Here is a 21,975-nt window from a genome sequence, read left to right as displayed (position 1 = left end):
GCCCTAGCTTTGGCTCACACACATGAACACTGTGAAGCATCCCACACACACCATCACAGAGCTAACGTTTTCGCTCAGAACCACTTTCTTTTGTCTTCTCCTCCACTTTGTGGTTCTTGCATAAACCTTTACAGTTGAATCTCCAGCAGAACAGAAGAGCTTACCCTTATTAATTCCTCACTCATAAAAGAGATGATGGGAGCGTTAAGACTCATTATAAAGTAATGAACACCGGAGCGGTGTTGCGGGAGGGTCAAAAGTTTGACCTCCATCTGAAGTTCCTCCCAAACACAGCCGCAGGATTTGCACCGAAAGCCAAAATAAATTAGCGACGCACCCTGAGAACCAGGGTTATACTGCCATAGAGCACGCAGTGTGGAACAGATGGAAGATACCACACTGAGCGCAATGTGGGTTGCTGAGAAGCAATAAAAGGTGCCAGCGAGTCACGGACGACGACAGCACATACACAGGAGCATGTCGTCATTTGTTCTGACCCATTTGTGTTTTATACTGGCGCACAATGCATTACATTTTTGGCCTCATTAACCGTGAACTAATTAATTTGTCCTAAAATAGGCCTATTTGGCCACCCACGTTACCCACTCGTATCATCCCTTCATACAATACACATGAGAAATCATATATTTCTAGGCCATGAGACAGATGGAGAGAAGCTGAAGGCAGAAGAGAGAAAGAGGGAAAGAGAGAGAGAGAGAGAGAGGCTGAGGAAGAGGGGTGTTATAGCACACTCAAGATTTCCTGTCAGAGATTCAGCAGAGGGCAAAAAATAGCTACAGGGAAGAAAAAAAAAAACTCCAATATGTATTTCTGGTCTTTCTTTCACACTTGCTTTATTGACAGCAGAGTACAATAATGCATTTCTATTGCCTTGTTGATGTGCTTACAGGTAAAACTTACCACTGTAAATATTAGGTGGATGGCAAGTTGTGCAAAACCAAACTCGGCAAACATTTTCAGCAGCGCTCAATTTCAAAGTAAATGTCATTTAAACTGTAATTAAAATAAATTGTTAAAAAAAAAAATTGTGCTTCGGATCACTCATTTAGACATCGGCGCATTAACAAAGCATTAATACTTGCCCTGCATCTATATCCTATGTATAGCAAATATAGTTTTATATAATTTCTGACAAAGACATTATATATTGCGCTATATAGATTTTGAGCTTTAAACATGTTTAATATCCTCCGATAAAAACCCTTATAGCAAATATCACGAATCACCACTATAAATTGCAGATTGTTCAGTTAAATATGATCCATAAAAGCAACAAAAGCTAACAAATCAAAACCACTCACAATTACTTAGGTGTAGAACATATAATTACTGCTTAAATATGGGATCTATAATGTGCTTGATCAGGGCTGGATTTTGTAAAAACTTCTATGCCCGATTACCAGAGGTCAAAGCTATGAGAATAGTTGTTAGGATACAGACTCCATCTCGACATGTGGCTCTGCCCCCTGCACGTACTGTGAAGACACCCCAGCATTATCCTGCGCGACACCAGCAGCCAACTCTGCACACTGGCAAGAAATCTGCCATGCTTGCTTGCCATGGCACTCTCTACCCGTTTCTGATTGGTCCTCGCAGAAAAGGCCCTGAAGGACTTCCTGTTCCAGCTCTTCCCAGTGGTCCCATTCGTGGTCCGAATCGGAGAGATCAGAGTCCCAGTCGCTGTCTCCAACTGTAGAAGGTTGAACAAAATCAGCTCTGGAGCCACTGTCTTCAGAATCAGAGTTCTTTGAATCATATACGGAACGGCCTTCAGCAACCAGCAGGTGACAATCAGGGGCAGCCAGGTACACGAAGCTGTCAGTGGAAAGAAAGTCACACTCATCGGGATGAGGGCCAGGTTTTGGAATGCAGGCAGGAAGTAAGGGCTCGTTTAGTGTCGAAATAGATGCGGCTTCCTGGCGTTGAAGGTTGTTCCGGGTTTTGGGAGGTGGCGGAACTGAAACTGCAAGATAGACAAAGCTGTCAGTTGCAACAAAAGGATCCAAATCACCGCTGTCTAGTAAAGTTCCTCTGATGTCATGTTTTGAAGAAGTCAGTTGTAAAAGCGAATCAGTCTTTGATGTTTTCACAGTGTTACAGATCTCCTCTTGGCCCAGAGATCCACTGTCCATGGATTTGGAACTGTTTTGCAAGTTTATGCCTTTGGTTTGAATTTTTCTTAAATCAGTGAGTTTGCTTAAATCTGTGGCGTCGAATGTTTGCGATTTGTCCAGAGTTGACCTTTTATGGTCGATTCTGTGCAGATTGGATGTTCCAGTGACTCTGGTGATAGCGTATTCATTGCTGCCTTTATGAGGTATAGTAACACTTCCCAAGTCTAATTCACACACAGATCTGTCACCATCAGAGTTATTGTCCTCTTTACTGGTCTGGCTGGTATTAGACATGAAAACCCCACTCGAGTCGGAATCCAAAGTTAGATTGGAATCTGGCGATTCAGTTTGCCCATCATTAATTCTCAGTTGAGCAGTACCAAGATTCAGTATGACTGGAACGCTAACTTGATACTGTCCTGTTGGTTGTGTGACAATGACACTGCATTTGTTTTCTTTTAGCTGGGAGTCAGACTGTGAATGGAGTAAGTCAAAAAGCTCAGAATCTATGGAGTCTTCTCTACAAATTCTTTCAAGCTCCAGCAGATCTTCAGGTCCTAACTCTGAACTTGCACCAGAAGGGGCCTGTGAGCCGCCAAAACCTGTCGGAGGATGCAAGACCGGCCAGCGTCTCAAAGAGCCTAAATTCTGCGAATCTGAGTCTTTCCAAGTTTCATCCCAAAGCGAGTTGACCATCTCGAGCACGGCCTCCCAGTTCTCAACGTCGCACTCAGGAGGGATGTTTTCATCAACACTTTCCTCTGGTTTCTCTTGAAGAGGTGACATTTTGCCCGGGTTCTCCGTGACTTCCACAGTTTCCAGCTCATTTTTAGTCGATCCAGCCTTACGCTCTTCTATTTCCCGCAAGATCTTCCAGTCCTGCAAGGAACAATCATTAAGTTCATTTTTTAGCATAGATTTACTCAAATGCCCCTCCACTTTTCCTTGGTGCTCAGGAAAGGGGGAAAGTCGAGGTGTTGGCTTTTTATCCGAGATACTGCGTATTAGCAGAGAGGGCAATGGAGGAAGAATGGGAAGGTTGTGAACTGCCCCACCTTGTCTCACTGTTCTCCTCCTGCCAATCAGCCTCCGTGGCCAGGTAGACTCGATTGAGGTTTTGCAGATTGTTGGAGCTTTAGGGATCACAGGGGGCAAAAGAGGTGCAGTGTCATGGTCAGGCTCTGGTGTGGGTGGTTGTTGCTCACTTATGGGCTCAACAGGCCTTGGTTTGAAAGTCTCGAATTGTGTCTGCTCCTTTCTGACAATCTCATGTCCTCTTATTTCCTGCTCCTTCTCTATTCCACCCTGCAGGTCTTGGCCACACATGAGAGCACTCACTGACAGTTCTGAAAGAGGAGGTCTTGGTGATGACGGCTGGGTAGGCAAAGACTGCCTATGAAATTGCTGACTGTAGGGAAGCGGAGAAGGGGAGAAAAAGACAGACGGAGTGTGCGTGCCAGTTGAGAAGGGGGATCCAGAGAATGGGGAGATCTGCGGAGAGGTCATGCTGCTTGGGAAAAATGCCACTCCTGGATTTAAGAAATTCTTTTCTCCTGGCGAAAGCTCTAAAGGCTCAGGAAACTTCGGGGGCGAAAGGACCTTCCAGGAGTGCCGACACAGGCTGTCCTTTTTACTGCTGTCCTGGTGGTGAAGCCTCTTGTTCATGGATCCCCCAGGTGCTGAAGAACATGACACACTCGGCGAAGCTGACCTAACAAACCCACCAGGAGATCTCAGCTCATCGTTGGCCAGTTTCAGGGAGTCAAAAATGAACCTCTCGTCCAGTCTTCTTCCACCAGTCAGAAGCACAGAAGACCTGGTGTCAAACATGTCGCCACCCAGGGACCCATTACTGGAGAAATCAGTCTCACGACCTCTCCTCGACCCCAGAGTGCTATGTGCCGAGCTGTGGTCGATCTGCTCGTTAATGCACATTGTGTCATAAATGGAGCGTTGAGGAATATATCCATCTTCATTGTAGGCTTCTCTGTCAGTTTTCTTTGAGCAACAAGGGCTCTGGCGCAGGCAACCCGGTCGGCTCAGGGTTTTGCCCATTGTAGGAAAAAAAAATATTTCAAAATATGCTTCCTTAGATAAAAATTGTGGACAGTTTAAAAATGTAAAAATTGCAGATGTGTTAAGTCATTTTCATTATTTAAAAAAGGATCCACAGCACGCTTTTTACATTACAGATATTGCAGTAATTTAAGGTACAAGTGCAACTTCTTGAGTTAGACAGAATCCCACTCATGTGCAGGTGCATTTCTTTGGAAATCAACATAAATCGACTTATCTTTATCTTCACTGCATTCCGTACTTATTCACCATCTGTTCTGCAAACAGATCTATTTGTGACTCGCACACCATACTTTCAGAGTTTTACATCTAGTCGTTTAAATGTAAAAATGTGTAATAAAATAGACAAAAAGGACAAGATAAACAAAAACTCACTGCTCATCCAAAATTGTCAAATTTGGAGTCTTTTTACTTTGCTTCTTTGCAGTGATAATCATTTCCAACACTTCCATTAGTGGGGATGAGGAACCCCCTTCCAGAAAACATAGCATCACTGCCAAGGACAGATGGACTGCCCCAGTATCTTATGCTTCTCTGGTCCAAGTGTGAAAACTGTCCAGGAAACGCGTGTATAGTCCACGGTCAAGAACAAGAATTCGATCCTTCTTCAGGGCAGTGTCGTTTTTTATAGAGAAACACTGTCAGCCTCCTGTTTCAACACCAACGTCAGCTCTCTTTCCCTCTTGCTCTCTTCTCTCACACTCTCCTTCCAGCTCCCTCCTCTCTCTCTCTCTCTCTCTCTCTCAATCACCGATTCCCCTCCCCCCAAGTTTTGATGCTGCTTCAGGGCTTTTATAGTTATCAAGACTTATTTTTCCCCTTCTTTCACCTGATTTGAATCATTTCCATCTCCACTGTAGGTTTGGTCGTAAAAAGATCCAGAAACTCCAAGCATACAAGGAGAAATTACTGCTTTATTTATCGCAAGGTTTACTTTATTGACAGTGTAAAACAAACTGTTACCTTTTAAGAATGGAGCCAGTGTGTTTTTGTTCTCAATAAAATCGATTCCTTAACGCTGTCGAAAAAAACAGCATTTTTGTTAGTCGCATCCCTACTCCTCACCCACATAGATACACACACACACACACACGCTCTTTTTCTCAAAAGCTCTCGATTGACAACTCTTGTGCCCTGCGCGCACACCCACACACACTTCTCCTGAACACAAACAGGATTAGGTTAGGAGTTATTGCATGGTTGTTTCTGTATATCGTGACAGGTCAATAATACAGAAATACATACATCTCTAAATAATTGAGCAACCTTGCAGAAACAGGAGGCAAAAAAAAGCTGTCTTGGAGCTCAAAGGACGACTTATCCGAGATATCCTTGTCTGCATGAAAAGCAAAAAAATAATACAAATTCCGCAGCAAGTTTTCACACTTTTAATACTACATAAGTGACGCTGAACGTCTGGATCCTTACCACTTTTTGTGTCTCGAAACCTGCAGAATCCAGCACAGCGCTCAAGCAAAAGCCTTCCACTCGGTTACCATGGTAGCAAATGACAATTGGCCTTACACCGTAGGCAGGCGCTGGATGTATCTGTGCAAATATCTGCATAATCTTGTGGATAAACATCGCAGAACTAATTCGGCCTCTCTGGTGACCGTGTGGGCCTTGCTGCTTAAAAACTCAACGTTTGAACGTCGAGCAATCTAAAACGTTATGCGTGTGTAAATCAATGATTAAAAGAGAAGAAGAAAAAAAAAAAAACATGAAAAACAATTGTTTAAGATTGCAAGAGCAATTACAAATGAGAAACAAGCTTAGGAACTGGTGAGTTATATGTGAATATTTTATAGGAGTATTCAAAGTCAAAACATAAGTATGTGGCAAATGTAAAATAAAATAAAAGTGTTTGTTCATTTTTTTTTACTCAGAGATTGCTGCAAGTGATGAGCTGTTTTTGAGCATGGTTGTAATCTGGCTCGCGTACAGTACACGACAGCTGCCCGCTGGTGCCACATGTCGATATTTACATTTACATTTAGTGCACTCGGGGAACCATCGCCAGAAAATACTGTTCTGCACCACGGGTGTCTGTGCCGGAGGGAGGGAAGAATAATCATAAAACATTGTGTGTGATGCATGAAGCTGTGAAATCTTCATATCATGATCTTTTAAACCTGTCAGTATTTATGATTATGTCGAATTGGGTCAAAGAACCACACATACACCTGCTTCATTATTTAGAAGAATTATTACTTCTAGTTCGGAAATACATTTCTTGCACTCTCCCATCCCGGAAATACTAAATAACACCTACCGTTAAAAAGATGAACGGTTTAAATTCCAATGCGTTTTTCATGCATTGAATCGGTGGCCTTGTACGAGATAAAATTATCCTGACACTTTGAACAACTCACACAAATGCATGACAAAATAATCGCATGATTGATCAAGTTGTCATTTTTTTTTATATATGTATATAATACTTTTCCACAACACATTTTTTTTTGTCCAGGTAGAGTCTGATGTAAAACCTGAAAAATGATACGTGATCGTAAACTAGTAATATGTACTAAAGCATGCATTTGTAACATGATCATGACTTCTACTAAGAGAAAAAGAAGAAAACTGACTGAGTTGATCCACAAATGTTGAAATCTGTCGCTCCAGAACCCACGACAGGACGTAGGCGTATGATTAGTCACACTTCACCCCCGATCATTGTTTTCTTAAATCTCTGACAGCGCACTACGAACACCAGCGTCTCTGTGACGTCTTTGTCTCTATTTTTTGTTTTTAACAATGAAATTACGAGGTGTCTTCATCCGAAGAGCTCGGCTGCTGCTGCGGTTTAGGCTCCAGATGGACGTCCCGGACTGCCAGGATGCGCGATAGCATGCTGTCCAAAATGGTGGCATCCAGAGGCTGGGTAGAATACCAAACAGAGCTGCCAGGGTGGCAGGAGGTCTCAGGCTGCAGGTAGAAAACATCTGGATGTTCCTTCACGGAGTCAGGACTGCGGGTTAAAGAAAATATAAGGAATATGTTCATATATATTTAGCTTTGGTATAGCGTTGTATTTGTCACACTGCTCTTACTCTACACTTAGTGCCAGTCCTAGCTTACATTATGGCACAGACGGGCAATTCTTTACCCTAATCATATTCTCAAGATTTAACTTTCATTGAATGAGTGTTTGCAATGCGGGTCTGTATAATAATGAATACCGTTGTCACACTATGACAGAACCCAAATCATGACCATAATTGTGATACATGCAGTCTTGGACTTTATCAAACTGTTTACAAGTTGATGGATGGACCAATAAAAATTTATCTGTTTTACGTCTTTCCTTTTTCAGTAATCCAATGATATTATAAATAATAGTAACGCCCTGAATGTATACTGAACAGCGTAGAGCAGTTTTACACAGGAGACTCTTTTTGACTCCAAATTTTTTTTGTTAACTGTTTAATATATATATATATATATATATATATATATATATATATATATATATATATATATATATAAATTAAACTGTTTTTTAACTGTTTAATTATATATATATATATATATATATATATATATAAAATTAAACAGTTAAAAAACAGTAAAAATATATATATATATATATATATATATATATTAAAATATTAAACAGTTTAAAAAATTTTTTGGGAGTATTTTATACTGTATATATATTTAAAGTGATAAAATTATGCGATTCCTATAACTATAAGGAATATCTAATCATTCATACACATTTACATTTCATACAAACGTCCATAATTTCTTTTGATTGTGTAAAGTAAAATAAAAAAAATTAAATTAAATTAAATTTAATATAATCCTTCAGGTTTAAACTATTTACACACTGGCACGCAGAAAATTCTTGGCCTAGCTTGTTTAGAATTGCAACAAAATAATAAAAAAAACAAACTAGCATTTTCGTGAAATCGTGATACTTACAGAATTGCAATGCAAAACGAAGTGACACCTACAGTAGATATCGCAAATACATAGTATCGAAAGATCTACTCCTTACATCAGAATCGGGTTTTATTCGCCAAGTATGTTGACACACATGAGGAATCCGATTCAACATAAAACACTAGACTTGTTATAGAACAACAAACCACTACACACACTATGCTTGCTTATAACTTGTTTCAAGGCTCAGGTCTCCACGATTCATTTCCTGAACACTGCTTACAATCCTTTTTTTTTCTCCTTTCGCCATCTTTATTTTCACAGAACGCTCTGTTACAAAACTGATCGCTGATGTTCTAAAATATTTCTGGCAATCTGTTGAGCGTTCAACACCAAAACCTGTTATACGAGTAGAGCCAATATTTTCGGATGTATGCTTTGTGTTTTTAAAAACAGGACATGAGCGAACCTGCACACTGCAATTAAACAAGATTTGACCTTTTTAAATATAAAAAAATGAATATATATATATATATATATATATATATATATATATAGATAGATATAGTAGATATTGAAGAGCCACAATACATCAATGAATCGATCTCTACTGGCTGCCAAATTCAAAATCAAGACCCTAAAATAATGAAGAGGTCTGCACGTCAGCAAGATTTCAGGACCCAATTTGTACTGTGCAAAAAAAAAAAAAAAAAAAAAAAGCCTACTCTGAATACATCCTTAAATTTAATCCATAAAGATCAGCAGGGTTTTATTCCAGCATAGCAGGTGCTTTTCTTTAAATAGCTGATTGGAGACCAAGAACTGATTAAACAAGTAAAATTAGGAATGACTTCTGTTTGGTTGGAATGAAAGCCAGCCCTTTGTGAGCAAGACTTCTGCTCTAATGATTGAAGCAATAGGTGAGGGTAAATGAGCAGGAAGCAGCGGAGATGTTGCCTTTGCAGATATTAAAAAGTGACTGTTACTAAAAGAACATCCCACTAAGGTTCGTTCCATCTCACCATTTCGAGAGGTAGAACTCGTACAGTCTGACTGGACAGTGTAAAGCGTCCTCGGTATTCTCAGGCATCTCGCCATACTCCGCATTCTCTTCTGCATCTTCTCTCTTCCTTTTACCCAGCAGAACTGAAAAATACACACGACATTATACCTAAATGTTCGATAATTCTAACGAATGGCATTTAAATCATCAGGCGCGCTGCACCCTCTCTCTCACCTCGCTTGTCTTTTTCGCCTTCGTCTTTTACAGCAAATCGAAACCTGAGGTAGGAGGACTTGCCGTGCTTGGTGCTCCGGAAGCAGCGTGCGATGTTGGAGAAGGAGAGCTGCTGATGCTGCTCGACCGTCTTTAGGTTCAGATGTTTGACCCCGAAAAAGATCAGCGTGTTGAGCAGCACCAACGGAGACAAAGCGCCCAGCTGTTTACACTCCCACAGAAAACTCTCCTCAATGCGGGACTGCAAGAGACCTGCGAACACACACCAGAGCTTGATGTCTAAGCCATTTAAAATAGTTTCAGAATCCTAATCGACTCGTGTTCATGATGGAAAAAAGTGAGCACTGGTTTGGGCTGTGTCCCAATCCGCTTGTTAAGACACTCTATTCAAGCTGATATCACTACTGCCTGTGTGTGTATTATACAGAGTATATGTGTACAGGTTGTAGACTAGTTACCATTTAGTGTTAAACTGCACTCCCAGTCTTTTATCAGCTTGGTCATGTCTGCGGTGAACTGGTTATAAAGAGGATCCATGAAGATATTCTGCAAACGACCATTTTCAAGAAGGTGCTGTTTAAGAGAAAAAGAGCGTTTAAAGATGAACCGAGCAATAATTATAAACATGAAGCAAGCAAACAGACAGGAAAATAAATTGAATAATTTTTTTAATTCTTTTTTGCCTTAAAAAAAAATGAACAGAAGTTCTTTTAGGGATTGCAATACATTTAATATCTAAAATGAAAAAGATATGAGCATAAATCAATAAACAGAGATCCTTCATGCATTTTTGCTTTTTTTAACTTCATTTATTTTTCATGGACAAAATAACTTCAAAACTACGCCAGAAAACCAGACAGAACCAGACGAGACACCACTCGACTCTTTTACTTTGGGGTCATCTGAAATCAGAAGTCTATCAGCTTTGATCATCATCACTAAATGAGATAAAATCATCTGTGTATGTTGGATCAGTTCTGACACATGAAGAAATTTGCTCAAATTTCTCCTATGGATCCAAAATTTGGGCCACCTTGGATACAATACTTATTTTTTTAACACAATGAAACATGCTAATTATACTGTCCAGGTTTAAAAACATCTGTGTCATTATACAGCTGGAGAGCCGTAGCACAAGGGCGATGAGCCTCGATCTGTTAAATGAACTTCTAAAGTCTCAAAGATCTGGCTTTACAGAGCAAAACAAAACGACTCGAATCTGGGTCCAGAGTGAAAAGTCGAAACCGTAAGCACACTGACAGCTTATAAACGTATAGACACATGTACGAGGGTAATTTAAAAAATATCTGCACTCGGGTTATCTTTAAACTACTGAATGTCTTATCAGACCTTTTTTCGTTCAAGGCTCCTACCTCCCCGGTCACTGCTGTGCAGGTGTGAACGTGCTACATCAGTTCATGTGTAACTGCAAAAATAGACGCCCCACTTGTGATTTGTACAGAAAAAGAGCAGAATGCAGTGATTTATTTTTTTGTGGTCTCAGGGCGCAAACAAATTTGGGACGATACTCTACAGAAGGTGAATCATTAGTGGTGACGAGACACGGATTCACCACTACGCGTCTGAGAGTAAACGGCAGAGAATAGAACAGAAACATCTTCAATTACCGACCGAGAAAAACTAAAAAAAAAATAAATAAATCAGCCGTAAAATTCATCAATGCTTACAGTTACAGGGATTCTAAAGGGCCAGAAGTATTGGAAAATCGCCAGGAAAAAAGTTCAGCGATCAACAGTGCTCGTTACAGTGAGACGCTTATTGAAGAAATAAAGCCTAAACATTAGAATAAACACAGAGGACTAATATCAGAGGGTGTCGTGATCTCGCATGATGATGCACATCTGCACACTTCTGCCCACGCTCTGCGTCCTCCCTGTAGTCCTGATCTCACTACATATGACTTTCACCTGTTTGGTGCCCTAAAAGCAGCCCTACGAGGACGAAGATTCACTTCTGATGGAGTAGTAAGGACACTTGTGCATTCGTGGCTCGCAGCTTAGATAAAAAAATTTTTTTTGCTTGTTGACAGACGGACAAAGTATATTGAAAAGCAAAGTGATTATGTCATAAAATCATGTATTTGTCTTTCCCAAAAGTTAAGAAAAACTAATTCTACATCCAGAGTGCGAAGAATATTTGACCTATCCACGTATACACACTGAAGCAAAAAACGACTTTTGAAAGATCAGACCTGCTGAATGCCCAAGCACAGATAGTAGACGCTGTCGGGTGCATAAGATTGACCGTTCGGTCTGCGGACTTCGCTGATGAAATGACTCAAACCGTTGCTGAGCATCTCAGAGCTGCAATCCAACACGTCCTCCTTCACGGTGAGAGAGCTCGCTGAAACAAACAAACAAATAGATAAATAAATGAATGCAGAGATGAAGATGATAGTAAATGTCAGTAACATTAAAAGGCTTATTAAAAGTGGGTCACTAGGAGAGTGACATTTAGTATTGATGCATTCCTCTATAAATCAAGGGCAAAATTAATTATTAAATCCATTTAAAAGGGAAATAATGTATGTGAATGACTCAAAAAATTGAATAAGGCCAAAACAAATCAAACACACATTTAGTAACGTTTGAAACGGACAAACGTTTATACTTAAATATTCGGATGTTACTCTAATCGTTAATCAATTATTTTAACCAAGAGTACAGATTTATTACAGGCATACTTAAGCATTTATGTAGAATTTATCCCAAAAAAATTATTTATTATTATTATTATTTTTAAAATATAATTTTAAAGTGATAAATAAATACATCCTCTCAATGAGATCATTTGTTCCTGTATTTGCTGTTAGGCTCAATTAATAAGTTTAAATACACAAAAGGTAAATTTGATAGTTAAATATTGCAGTTTACATTTTTATCATATCATACAACTACAACTTTTAGTGGCTTCAATTTTGAAGAACAGTGTTTTTTGACGGACAGTTTTTTTTTTTTATTCTCTTTTAATTTTATTAACCATCAATTTTTCCTCACAAAACCATTTTGTAAGGATTTTGCTGTTAGAACAAAAATGAAAAACTATTTCCAAACACCTGACTAGCACGAACTTAAAACATTTAATACTAAACTAATTCGAAACAAATTCTCCATTCTGATTGGTCAGCAGCAGTAACAGTTCTGACTGTAATTCGAAAGTGTTATATTGTTTCTACAGAAACGAGTTGCGTAAGCATTTGTAGGGCAAAAAATCCAAACCTCAAAAAGAAAAAAACAACAACAAAATATTATTGTATATACGATGAGGCTAGTTTTGTTTAGTTTCTGTATGAAAGGAGTCTTTAGTGCAAAACACTAACATTCAGCAACTATACAGTTTCTCAGGACACACTGTGCATGTTTTCAAAAGATTTCTTTTGATAAATTTTATAAAAAAATATACATTTTTATATTTTTTTCTCTTATTAACAACTGCAATTGTCAAGAAGTACAAATCTCTGTTTTATACTATGTGACATTTAAGGCATTGCAATTGAGTCACATGACAACATACCAACGCTGATTATTTTCATACAGCAGCGCAGTCCATGCGTTTTATTTCTTTCATACACAATAATGCATTTTCAAGCGCATTCTCAGGAATGTGATTCTAAATATAAATTTTATTTTATAAATACCTTCAGAAAACTTCAGAAACTTGTTTTTCAACTAATATATATTTTTTTCCTGCTGCTGTGGAACAAGCACTGAATTATTTCTTAAAAAACAGGTGTCTTAGAGACAAAAGGAAAAAAAAATTCATGTTTCTTCACACTCGAGCACTTTGTCCCAAGACTGTTGCTTAGCAACATCGCCATTGGAGACAGCACACTGGGTGCTGCACATAACAAGAGCATAAAATAAGAATGTTAAGTGTTAAGCCGCAGCACGTGGGTGAAGCTCACCGTCGGCGTGTCGAGTCCTGCACTGCACCCAACTGGCCCAGGCTTTTACTCCGTACATGTGCTGGAGTTTGGAGCTGGGTGGAGTAGAAACCACGCCGCTCGCCACATCTGGTCCTGAACGCCTCCGTCCCTGGAAGAAAAAGGCAGACGCTTGTTAGTTTTTACACAAACCATCTGCGAGGAACACGAGGATAAGAACAACAACAAAAGAAAGACAGAAAAAGCGTGACTGTTTCATTTCTAAGAAACACCATGACTCAGTTCAGTACAAGCTGGGTTCAAAGCATTTAGAGATGACACCGAGATTTTTGATGATGCTGAGAATGCAAGCTTAAATTAATTAGGAAGTCAAAAACGGTTAAATTGTGCGTTTCTGGTTTAATATAATGTGCATAAGAAAAAGCAAAAACAAACTAAACATATTTAAACAAACTGCAGTAAATAAAAGTGGAACATTACAATGTGACCTTATGTTACATTTCAAAAGGAAATTTTAAAGTCAGACTTAAAAAAAAAAAAAAAAAAAGAAGAAAAAAAATTCCACAAAAACAAACATAACTTCTTATAACAAAAAAATTATATACACATCATATCAAAAAAAAAAAAGGTCCTCAGTTGTTCCTAAACAAAATCCGGACAGATTGTGAAACCGTTGGTTCATAAGGGTTCACGATGAAATTATAGTGTCATAGTCATTAATTCACAACATGATGTGAACAGATAAGCTTCTGTTCTTCTAACAAGCTAAATATAATATATGTAGCGTCACTCTTTAAAAATAAAACACAAATCTGTTCTTAATGGCACAATTGCCTCAAGTGAACTTTATCACACCAAAAGTAACAAAAATACGAATAAAGGGTGGAGATTTACCCCAGTAAAGCATGTGGAGCGAGCTTCTTTTGATTATGTCGAGTAACACCACCGCTGTGCCGCAGTAATCTAATGTGATTAACTTTTACGCTTATGGCAGTGCTGCATGTAATTCTAATCGAAGGTATATCGAATTTATCATTTTTATCACTAATCAACATGCTTTTGTAAGGTGCGGTTATTTAACAACAAACACGCTGATAACAACAGGACTCTTTAAATTATTAACTCAAACAGAGAGCAAGTGAATTTAAATATAAACAGATGCCAAAAAAGTCTGTCTCTTTCTTTAATAAAGAAAATCTTAAAAGTGCCACGATACAAGAGGACAAACATTTCAGACATGCATTTATCGGAAAATAATCAACTCTGTGGTGATAATGGCTCGGTACATCCATGCGTGCAGCCAGAAAGACTGTCAGTTTGGTCATTTAAGGTGTTCAACACAATAAATATTCTATACTGCATTTAAGAATAATCTTATCTGATTTGTCATTTCCGACAAAATAGGAGGCAGCTGAATGCATGTATAAATGTCAAAGATAATGACAATGCAACAGCCAGCGGCGATGAAAAAAAAAGAAATGAGAGAGAGCGAGAGAGAGAGAGATAGAGGGAAAAAAACTTCTTAAAAGAAAGTGCTTCTAAAGATTTGTGTTAATCTTGAGCTATTTGGAGAGAAATTCAAAACGGAAAATGGTCATCTAGTGTTAACATTATCGTTCTAGTTCACCCACAATCATGTAGTTAAACACGATCACGTGTCCCATCTACAATAGTTTAGTCTATTCAACATGGCCCGTTGACCCAGCGGTGTGTTTATGATCATTATGTTTACACGCGATGTCACCGCCTTCTTTCCCGGAGAGTTCTTTTTGCAGCGGGCTCCGGAGCAACGAGATCATCTTCGTCACTTTCGCTTTCACTGTCCGTCCTGTTCAAACTCCTTCTTTTCCTTTTCTTTGCCACTATTGTGTTATAAACGTAATATTTAACGTCCATCCACGTTCTTGACTTGAGAGCCTGTGGCTCGGCCCTGATACAGTCCAGGCAGTCGATTTTGCCTGGCACTTTGCTGATGGAGATGTAATTTCCCAGTTGCCGCCTCACGGCTTCCTGTTCCTCATTTTTCCATTTGTGTCTTCGGGCAGAGGCACGGCTGAGACCTAATGTATTATATACATATATGAAAAATAAAGAGAATAAAATTAGGGGACTTATTTGCTTCGCATTAAAATTAAAGTTATGAAATAATTTGCATTTTTTTTTTGTTAGCTTTTTTTTCCAAACCCTGAAAAGAAAAAATACATTGTGCTGACTACAATTTAATATAAATTATATATAAATTTTTAGATGCTAAAAAAAGGGATCCAATTAGTTGCTGTTAGCCTCGAAAAATGTTTGAATACAAAATTGTACATTTAACAGTTAAATACTGCAGTTTAAATGTGTGTCAAAATAACTAACGTGATTTATATACATGTAATACATTATATATAAAACTTGAGCAGGACAGGCGAGAGGAATGACTTCATCTGCCACTTGTAGAAAAACTAAAAACTGTTGAAAAGTTTACTTCCTTTTTTCTATTTTAGGGAAAAGACATTAAACACAAATTAATCAGAACGTGTGGAAGTGTCTATTTCTGCGGGATTAGCAAGAGAGTTTTTTAAACTATCAATGCACATCTGGCATTCGTAAATGGAGGGACGAACCACGTTATAAAATTTGGGTCTTTTTGAGCGATCACTGTGACAGCTTTCCAATGCAAAATGTACAGGTCTGGCAAGTCTGCATCTGTAAACTCTGTACAAAAAAATAAATACCTGTAACCTTGCTTTCACCAACTCCTTCATCCATGCTTTCCAGGAGAGTGCAGATTTTTGCCAGCTGTGAGACGTCTTCATTTAGTGTTTGGAAATCGAAGCTTCCGTCGTCCATGAGCACAGTTAATCGCTCCTTCTCACTGCCATTAAGGCTCAGTATTTGGAACACCGTAGCCACAGATTTGTGTGCATACACCTCGGGTTTGCTTGCATCACAACTGCGGGCAAAGGTTCTTATGCAGTCGTGTGCCCTTATGTGACCGTCGCTTGTCACTTGAGGAAACATGTACGGGTTGTCTGCAAAGACATCTGCATCCTTACGGTACTTGATCAGGATGTCCAGAGACGATGCCATCCTTTGGGTAAACAAAATGGGACCCGAGCGTCCACTTTTACAAGTGACTCGTGCTCTTATCAACACGTCGCTAAGTGCTTGTTCCAGCTTTGTCAAGGGTTCAGACATTTTTCCTGTGATGGGCTGTTTGTCCCTGTGTATATAGTCCTCGAGCAGCATTTTCTCAGCCATGCTCTTTCGTCCTCGGTTAAACAGAGTGATTTCAGCCAGAATGCATTCACGCAGCCTTTTCCATACATCACGATTTGAATGCTCCATCAGCTCCGATTTTGCTTTGTCTTGTGCCTCTGTGAGGAACTTATGCAGTTTAACAACATCTTCAACCAGATGTAGAACATCCTGTTTGGTCTCCTTATTTGTAGCGTAAATATGTGAGGATTTACAAAATAACAAATCTGTTCCCAGCAGCTCAATGAATTCTTCGGCTTGCTTTCTAGCTTCAGCTTGCATGCCCTTCTCTTCTAAAGCAACCTCGGCAGCCCCCTTCAAGGAAGCGGCAATTTTCAACGCTAATGATTTTTTAAATTGCTTTGAGTGCGGATTGAAATCGACAAGCTTCTTCACAGCTTCCAAAGCCAAACTGAACCTGGATTCAGTGCACACTTGATAAAGATCCGAAACACTGTCATCCAGCTCCCTCACGACCAACATAAATCTCCCTAGTGTTCTCATTTTTTGTGCTATGTAATCGCGTCCTTCCTTTTCAAGCTTGTTTTTTTCATAAAGACTATTTCCTAATTTGCAGATTAAGGCATCATTCCTTAAACATTTCGAGATGTCATCATCCCTCATATTGCGAACAAGATTCTGGCAGCCCTCAGAAAGACAGTCATGCATTGGAATATTCTTGAAATAGGTCGACCGTAGCCTTCTTTTGCCAGGGGGAGTCTTCTCCTCCTTTTTCATATTGCACGATCTCAGATGTCTCCACAAGTCACGTCGGAGGTAAAAACCCAGACAGTAAGGGCAAGCTTGGTAGGCGGTCAACAAAGTATCCTTTTTTACCATTCTCTGTGGGATGAGTTCGCCACTTCCGGTCTCCTGAACTTTAACGTTATACTCGTAGTTACCTTTATTACGAAGCTGTTTAAGTAAGTTATGTCGAGTTTTGGATCTCTTTGGGAAGCTGAGCGCATGGGCTACGTCCTTTTCTTCCGCGTGATTTTTTGACAAATGTCTTGCTATTTTGATGAAGGGTTTCTTACAATAATGACAAAACTGTTTTTTAGCACCCTTTGGGGTTCTTATTTTTATTTTTGAAGTAAGCATTTGTGACTTTGGATACGGGACCTTAACCTGTTGAGACACAGAAGACTGTGTGGCAGGGTCGGTAGATGGCGCTACGGCAGCAGTGCTGCTGCGTAAATTTCGATTGGGGAAAATCTGTAACCCATTTGATTCAGAGCTCTCTGCGTTTTCACCATCACCTTGATTAGTGCTACAGGAATGCGACTTAAGCTTTTGAGTTTTTCTGGGTTTTTTGCCCACCGGACAGTTCCCCTGACGTGCCGAGAGTGCAGCACTAGGCTTGTCTAAGCAGCCGTCAGCCTTTGTGCTACCAAGTTTGGCAGCTTTGGAAGCGTTTTTAGCGCATAAAATCCATTTTTTCTCAAACAGCCTAATAAACTCTTTAACATTAGCGACAGTTTCTGCATCACCCTCCATAACATTTTCACCACAAATTACTTCAGCTGCTTGTCTTATAGTATTTCCGATTTTTATTGCCACCGACGGTTTTTCGAATTTTCTCAAAGTTTCATCGAACCCACTTACTATCCCTGCACCTTTAATGACCAAATCAAGCCTGGATGGAGTGCACAGTTGATGCAAGTACTGAACAGAACCATCCAACCCTTTAACAACTAGCATAAATCTTGCCAATTGCCTCATTTTCTGCACTATATATACTTGATGCTTTTTAGCACGTCCAAGTTTAACAAAAAGCCTAGCGCCATACTTGCAAATCAGAGCATCGTCTCTTATATGATGGAAGATGCTGTCTTGCATCAAACCATCAATAGCTTCTTCCAAATCTCCAGAAGTACTGCTTTTTAACGGAAGCATTGTTGATGACACAGTCCTTCTAAGGCTAACTGAGCTGCCATCTGTTCTCATTTTGCAACTTCTTTCATGCCTCCACAAATCATTGCGGATATAAAATGCCAGGCAATACTGACAAGGCAGGTACATGACCATGGAATGATCTTTAGTTGGTCGTTTACAAATGATGAGCTCGCCATTTCCATTTTTGAGAACTTCAATGTTATGCTGATAATTCCCTTTCTTTCTAAGTTGTTCAAGCATTAGAAGCCGCTTTTTAGACCCCTTTCGAAAACTAAGGGCGTGTGCTACCTCCTTTTCTTTCGTATGTTTTTGGCTCAAATGGCGTGCCATTTTGATGCAGGATTTTTTACAGTAAAGACAGTACTGCCTTTTCTTTCCTAAGCTCTCACGATTTGGCGTTTTATTTAAACCTATCCGTTGGGACAGTTCTGGAGAGGAGCTACAGTTTAAACTTGCATTTGAACGCACACAGGAGGACGCAGCCTTGCGCTGAGAACGAGTTTTCACACAAGATGATGAGCTAAAATCGGAGTCTACGTCAGTAGTCTCAACAGGCTTCTTTTGGCACGTCAAGCTTTCTGTTGATGACCCGATTGACTTCTTACTGTAAATCAAATTGTTATCGAAACCATTTGAAGCATCGGAGTCTGAGCTGGGGGAGTGGGCAGTGGGGATCTGTGGTAACGATTCTGCATTAGCCTTAGGACTCCTGGGTGGAGGACTGCTACACTTTCTACTAGATGTGAAACAGGGTTTGCCAGAAGGTTTTGTGTTGGACTCGACACTTTGGGGGTGCAAAGTTTTAGAAGAAGGAAATAGACTGGTTCCAGAACTGCACTGAAGAACAGACTCATTGCCGTTTTCGAAACTAATTTGAGGACCAAAGTCTGATTCAGGATGAGGCAGAATGCTAGTTTTAGGGCTAACTGATAGAGTTTCAAAACTTGTCTGACTGGGATCTGCGATAGTTAGGTGGTCAGATCCAGGAATACAGCAAGGACTGGTTTTAGGGCTAGTTTTCTCATCTTGTGTGAAGGACTGAAACATGGATTCATGATTTGATATGAAAGTGGTTTGAGTGCACGATTCCAGACTCGGTGGTGGCCTGACATCACACCCGGATAGAAAAAAAGACTCAAAACTCGGTTGAGTAGGACCTGGGCTAGACATTTGACTGACACTAGGCTGATGGCAAAATTCAGAATTCATATTTGCACTGCTAGATGCATCAGGGCACACCATAGTGGATTCAAGACAGGATTCTAAAGTAGTTTTTACATTGAATTCAACAGCACTGCAATATTCAGGAGTACGGGGATGACTGGTTTCAGGACTGGACCTCAAAACTTCTTCCAAGCATGTGTCAACACTTAGATGACTAGGGCTTGAATCAGGGTAAGGCAGTGGACCAGGTTCAGGGGTAGATGGTAAGCAAAACTCAAAGTTATTGGCATCTGGGTTGCTTTCAGCAGAGATTGTGAGGCTACTTTGGTAGCAAGTTTTGGTAGTAGGATGAATAGCTGTGGGACTTATGTACTCATTAGGTTGTAGGTGGAATTCAAAAGCGTGAGGGCTTGAATCAGGACTAGATAGAAAAGTGCGCTCATCACAGAAATCTACAGTAGGAGACTGCCTAATCTGATCTGAATTGGTGGAAAGGAAGGGTTCAGGACAAGGCTGGCCAAACACAGGACTTGATCCAAGGCCTGGTTTAAGATCGGTTTGGTCTGAAAATCCAGGACTTGACTCAGTACTTGAGAAAGAGCTTGGTTCAAGATTGTGTTGTAAAAGGAGTCCAGAACAGTTATTGGCACTAGACTCAAGACTTGCTGCAAGATCAGGATGTGACTGGGCTTCAGAGCTAAACAGAGTTGGACTTTGTAATTGGACCAGGTTTAGTTTGATAAGCGACTCACCATTTAACTCTGGATCAGGATGGAAGCAGGACTCAGTGTTCAGCAGTTCCAAGGGTTCGGAACATGACTCTGAAATCATTTTGTTCTTGCATACATTCTCATGTTTCTCCAATCCATGCCGGACAAAGAAAGCTAGGCAATACTGGCAGGGCAAGTAATCCATGACCGACCTTTTTCTTTTTGTTCGTTTTTGCATAACTATATCCCCGTTTCCGTTTCGAATAACTTCAATGTTATGCTGATAATTGCCCTTCTTACGAAGCTGTTCCAGTAGCATATGCCTTCTTTTAGATTTTTTTGGAAAGCTGAGAGCATATGCGACATCTGTTTCATTTGAATGCAATCGCTCCAAGTGCCTTGCTATTTTGGTATTTGATTTTTGACAGTATACACAGAACTGCTTTTTAGTGCAAAATGTCTGAGCTCGAACATTTTCATTCCTTGGTCTTAGACTTGGCCCTGAAGGTATCGGTGACCCAGAGAACGAGCCAAGTTCTTTACCACATTTAAATGTGTTTTGTTCCTCATCCAGATCATCTTCAATCGGAGCACATTCTGAACTAATGAAAAGTGATTCTGCATCTTGGGAAGATTCCGTATTGAACTGCTCTAAGTTAGTGTCCAAGATGGACTGTGTACAATCAGCTACGTCCAGTTCTTGTTTAAAACTCTTCGTTTCTTCAACATCACACCCCTGACCAAGAAGGAAAAAAACAAAAGAATTTACCATTTTGAACAGAGAAATGAGAAAAACATTTGAAATAACATTTGAATTAAGAAAATAAAAAATAAAATTGGCATATTTATGGGCTTCCACAAGTCTATTTTCTCTTTGCTTCTCAAACAATAATTTTTCTTTAAATATTAATGTGGATTTTACTGAATAAAACTTAAGTGTTTTTTTAAGCTTAGATTTTGGAAGCCAGTTGCGAACAAGGGCAAAATAATAATTACTATGTCAATCTAATAGACCTGGGTACAATGTGCCTTTTGCCTAATTTAATACATTAATTAGTAAATTGAATGCATTAAAATAAGTGTAAAATAACACTTTAAAACAACAGTGCCTTTAACAATAAACTACTTAAAATGTTGTTAATTTAGGAACCAATCAAAGCAAAAATGTCTATAGAGCAAATAATGGTATAAAGATTTCCAAAAGACTGCATAATGGCAAAAACACAGGATTAAATGCAACCTAAAACATTATCGAATTTAATTCTTCTTGCTACTTTGTAAAGCTAATTAGGTTTGAGATCAAAAGTTAGATCAGGTAGATCCAAAATTCTGTTTTGACTTCCTGATATTTACATATACATAATTCCCAACTAATTACATATAATCTTAAAAAAAACTTGATTAAATCAATCTATTTTTTATGTAATCACAAAATACTGAAATGTAGCTGACCGGTGTGTTTCTTGCTGCCTTTGTTTAATTACTTATTAGCTTTAAATACTTTGGGACAAAAGCAAGTAATTCTGAGGCTGAGGAAAGTGGACAAAAATCTCTTCCGTCTTTTGATCTTAAACCCAAATCTTTACTATATAGAAAAACAACAGACCATGCCATTTTTATATTTTAAAAGGTATGATTTATTAAAATAAATAAAGAAGTTTATGATCAAAAAACTCCTTCATTAAATGCAAAACATTTTACACATGCACTAAGGAATTATCT

The 21,975-nt window shown here is 39.2% G+C and overlaps 2 protein-coding genes across 5 annotated transcripts in view; both read right to left on the bottom strand.

Annotated features, from left to right (window-relative positions):
• Positions 1–842: 842 nt before the first annotated feature.
• LOC128536243 (uncharacterized) lies at positions 843–4,962 on the bottom strand. The gene is made up of 2 exons (XM_053510423.1): positions 3,952–4,962; positions 843–3,768 (listed from the first exon to the last, which is right to left on the bottom strand). Exons 1-2 carry the CDS (start codon positions 4,188–4,190, stop codon positions 1,449–1,451), a joined length of 2,559 nt encoding a protein of 852 aa, XP_053366398.1. The 5' UTR covers positions 4,191–4,962; the 3' UTR covers positions 843–1,448.
• Positions 4,963–5,112: 150 nt separating this feature from the next.
• Positions 5,113–21,975, bottom strand: part of si:ch211-266o15.1 (zinc finger MYM-type protein 4) — a 39,476-nt gene continuing 22,613 nt past the window's right edge. For 2 of the 4 annotated variants that reach the window (XM_053510420.1, XM_053510421.1), the window contains 2 exons: positions 15,961–20,989; positions 13,695–15,300 (listed from right to left, as the gene is read on the bottom strand). In XM_053510420.1, coding sequence (XP_053366395.1) covers positions 14,981–15,300; positions 15,961–20,989 — 5,349 coding nt within the window. In that variant the 3' untranslated portion in view covers positions 13,695–14,980. Of the gene's footprint in view, positions 7,183–9,121; positions 9,246–9,336; positions 9,589–9,794; positions 9,910–11,548; positions 11,701–13,261; positions 13,392–13,692; positions 15,301–15,960; positions 20,990–21,975 lie in introns of those variants that run through there. The other 2 variants (XM_053510422.1, XM_053510419.1) reach the window with 2 other exon arrangements.

This window comes from Clarias gariepinus, chromosome 13, assembly GCF_024256425.1.
Source record: "Clarias gariepinus isolate MV-2021 ecotype Netherlands chromosome 13, CGAR_prim_01v2, whole genome shotgun sequence".
Classification (NCBI taxonomy): Eukaryota; Metazoa; Chordata; class Actinopteri; order Siluriformes; family Clariidae; genus Clarias; species Clarias gariepinus.
Note: the sequence above shows the minus strand (reverse complement) of the source record. Positions and strands in the feature narration are given on the sequence as shown.

Coding starts and splice junctions, on each gene's coding strand:
- LOC128536243 (XM_053510423.1), bottom strand. CDS start 4,190: ATGGGCAAAACCCTGAGCCGACCGGGTTGCCTGCGCCAGAGCCCTTGT. Junction 3,769..3,951: donor GGCGACATGTTTGACACCAG/GTCTTCTGTGCT, acceptor CCAGGACAGCAG/TAAAAAGGACAGCCTGTGTC.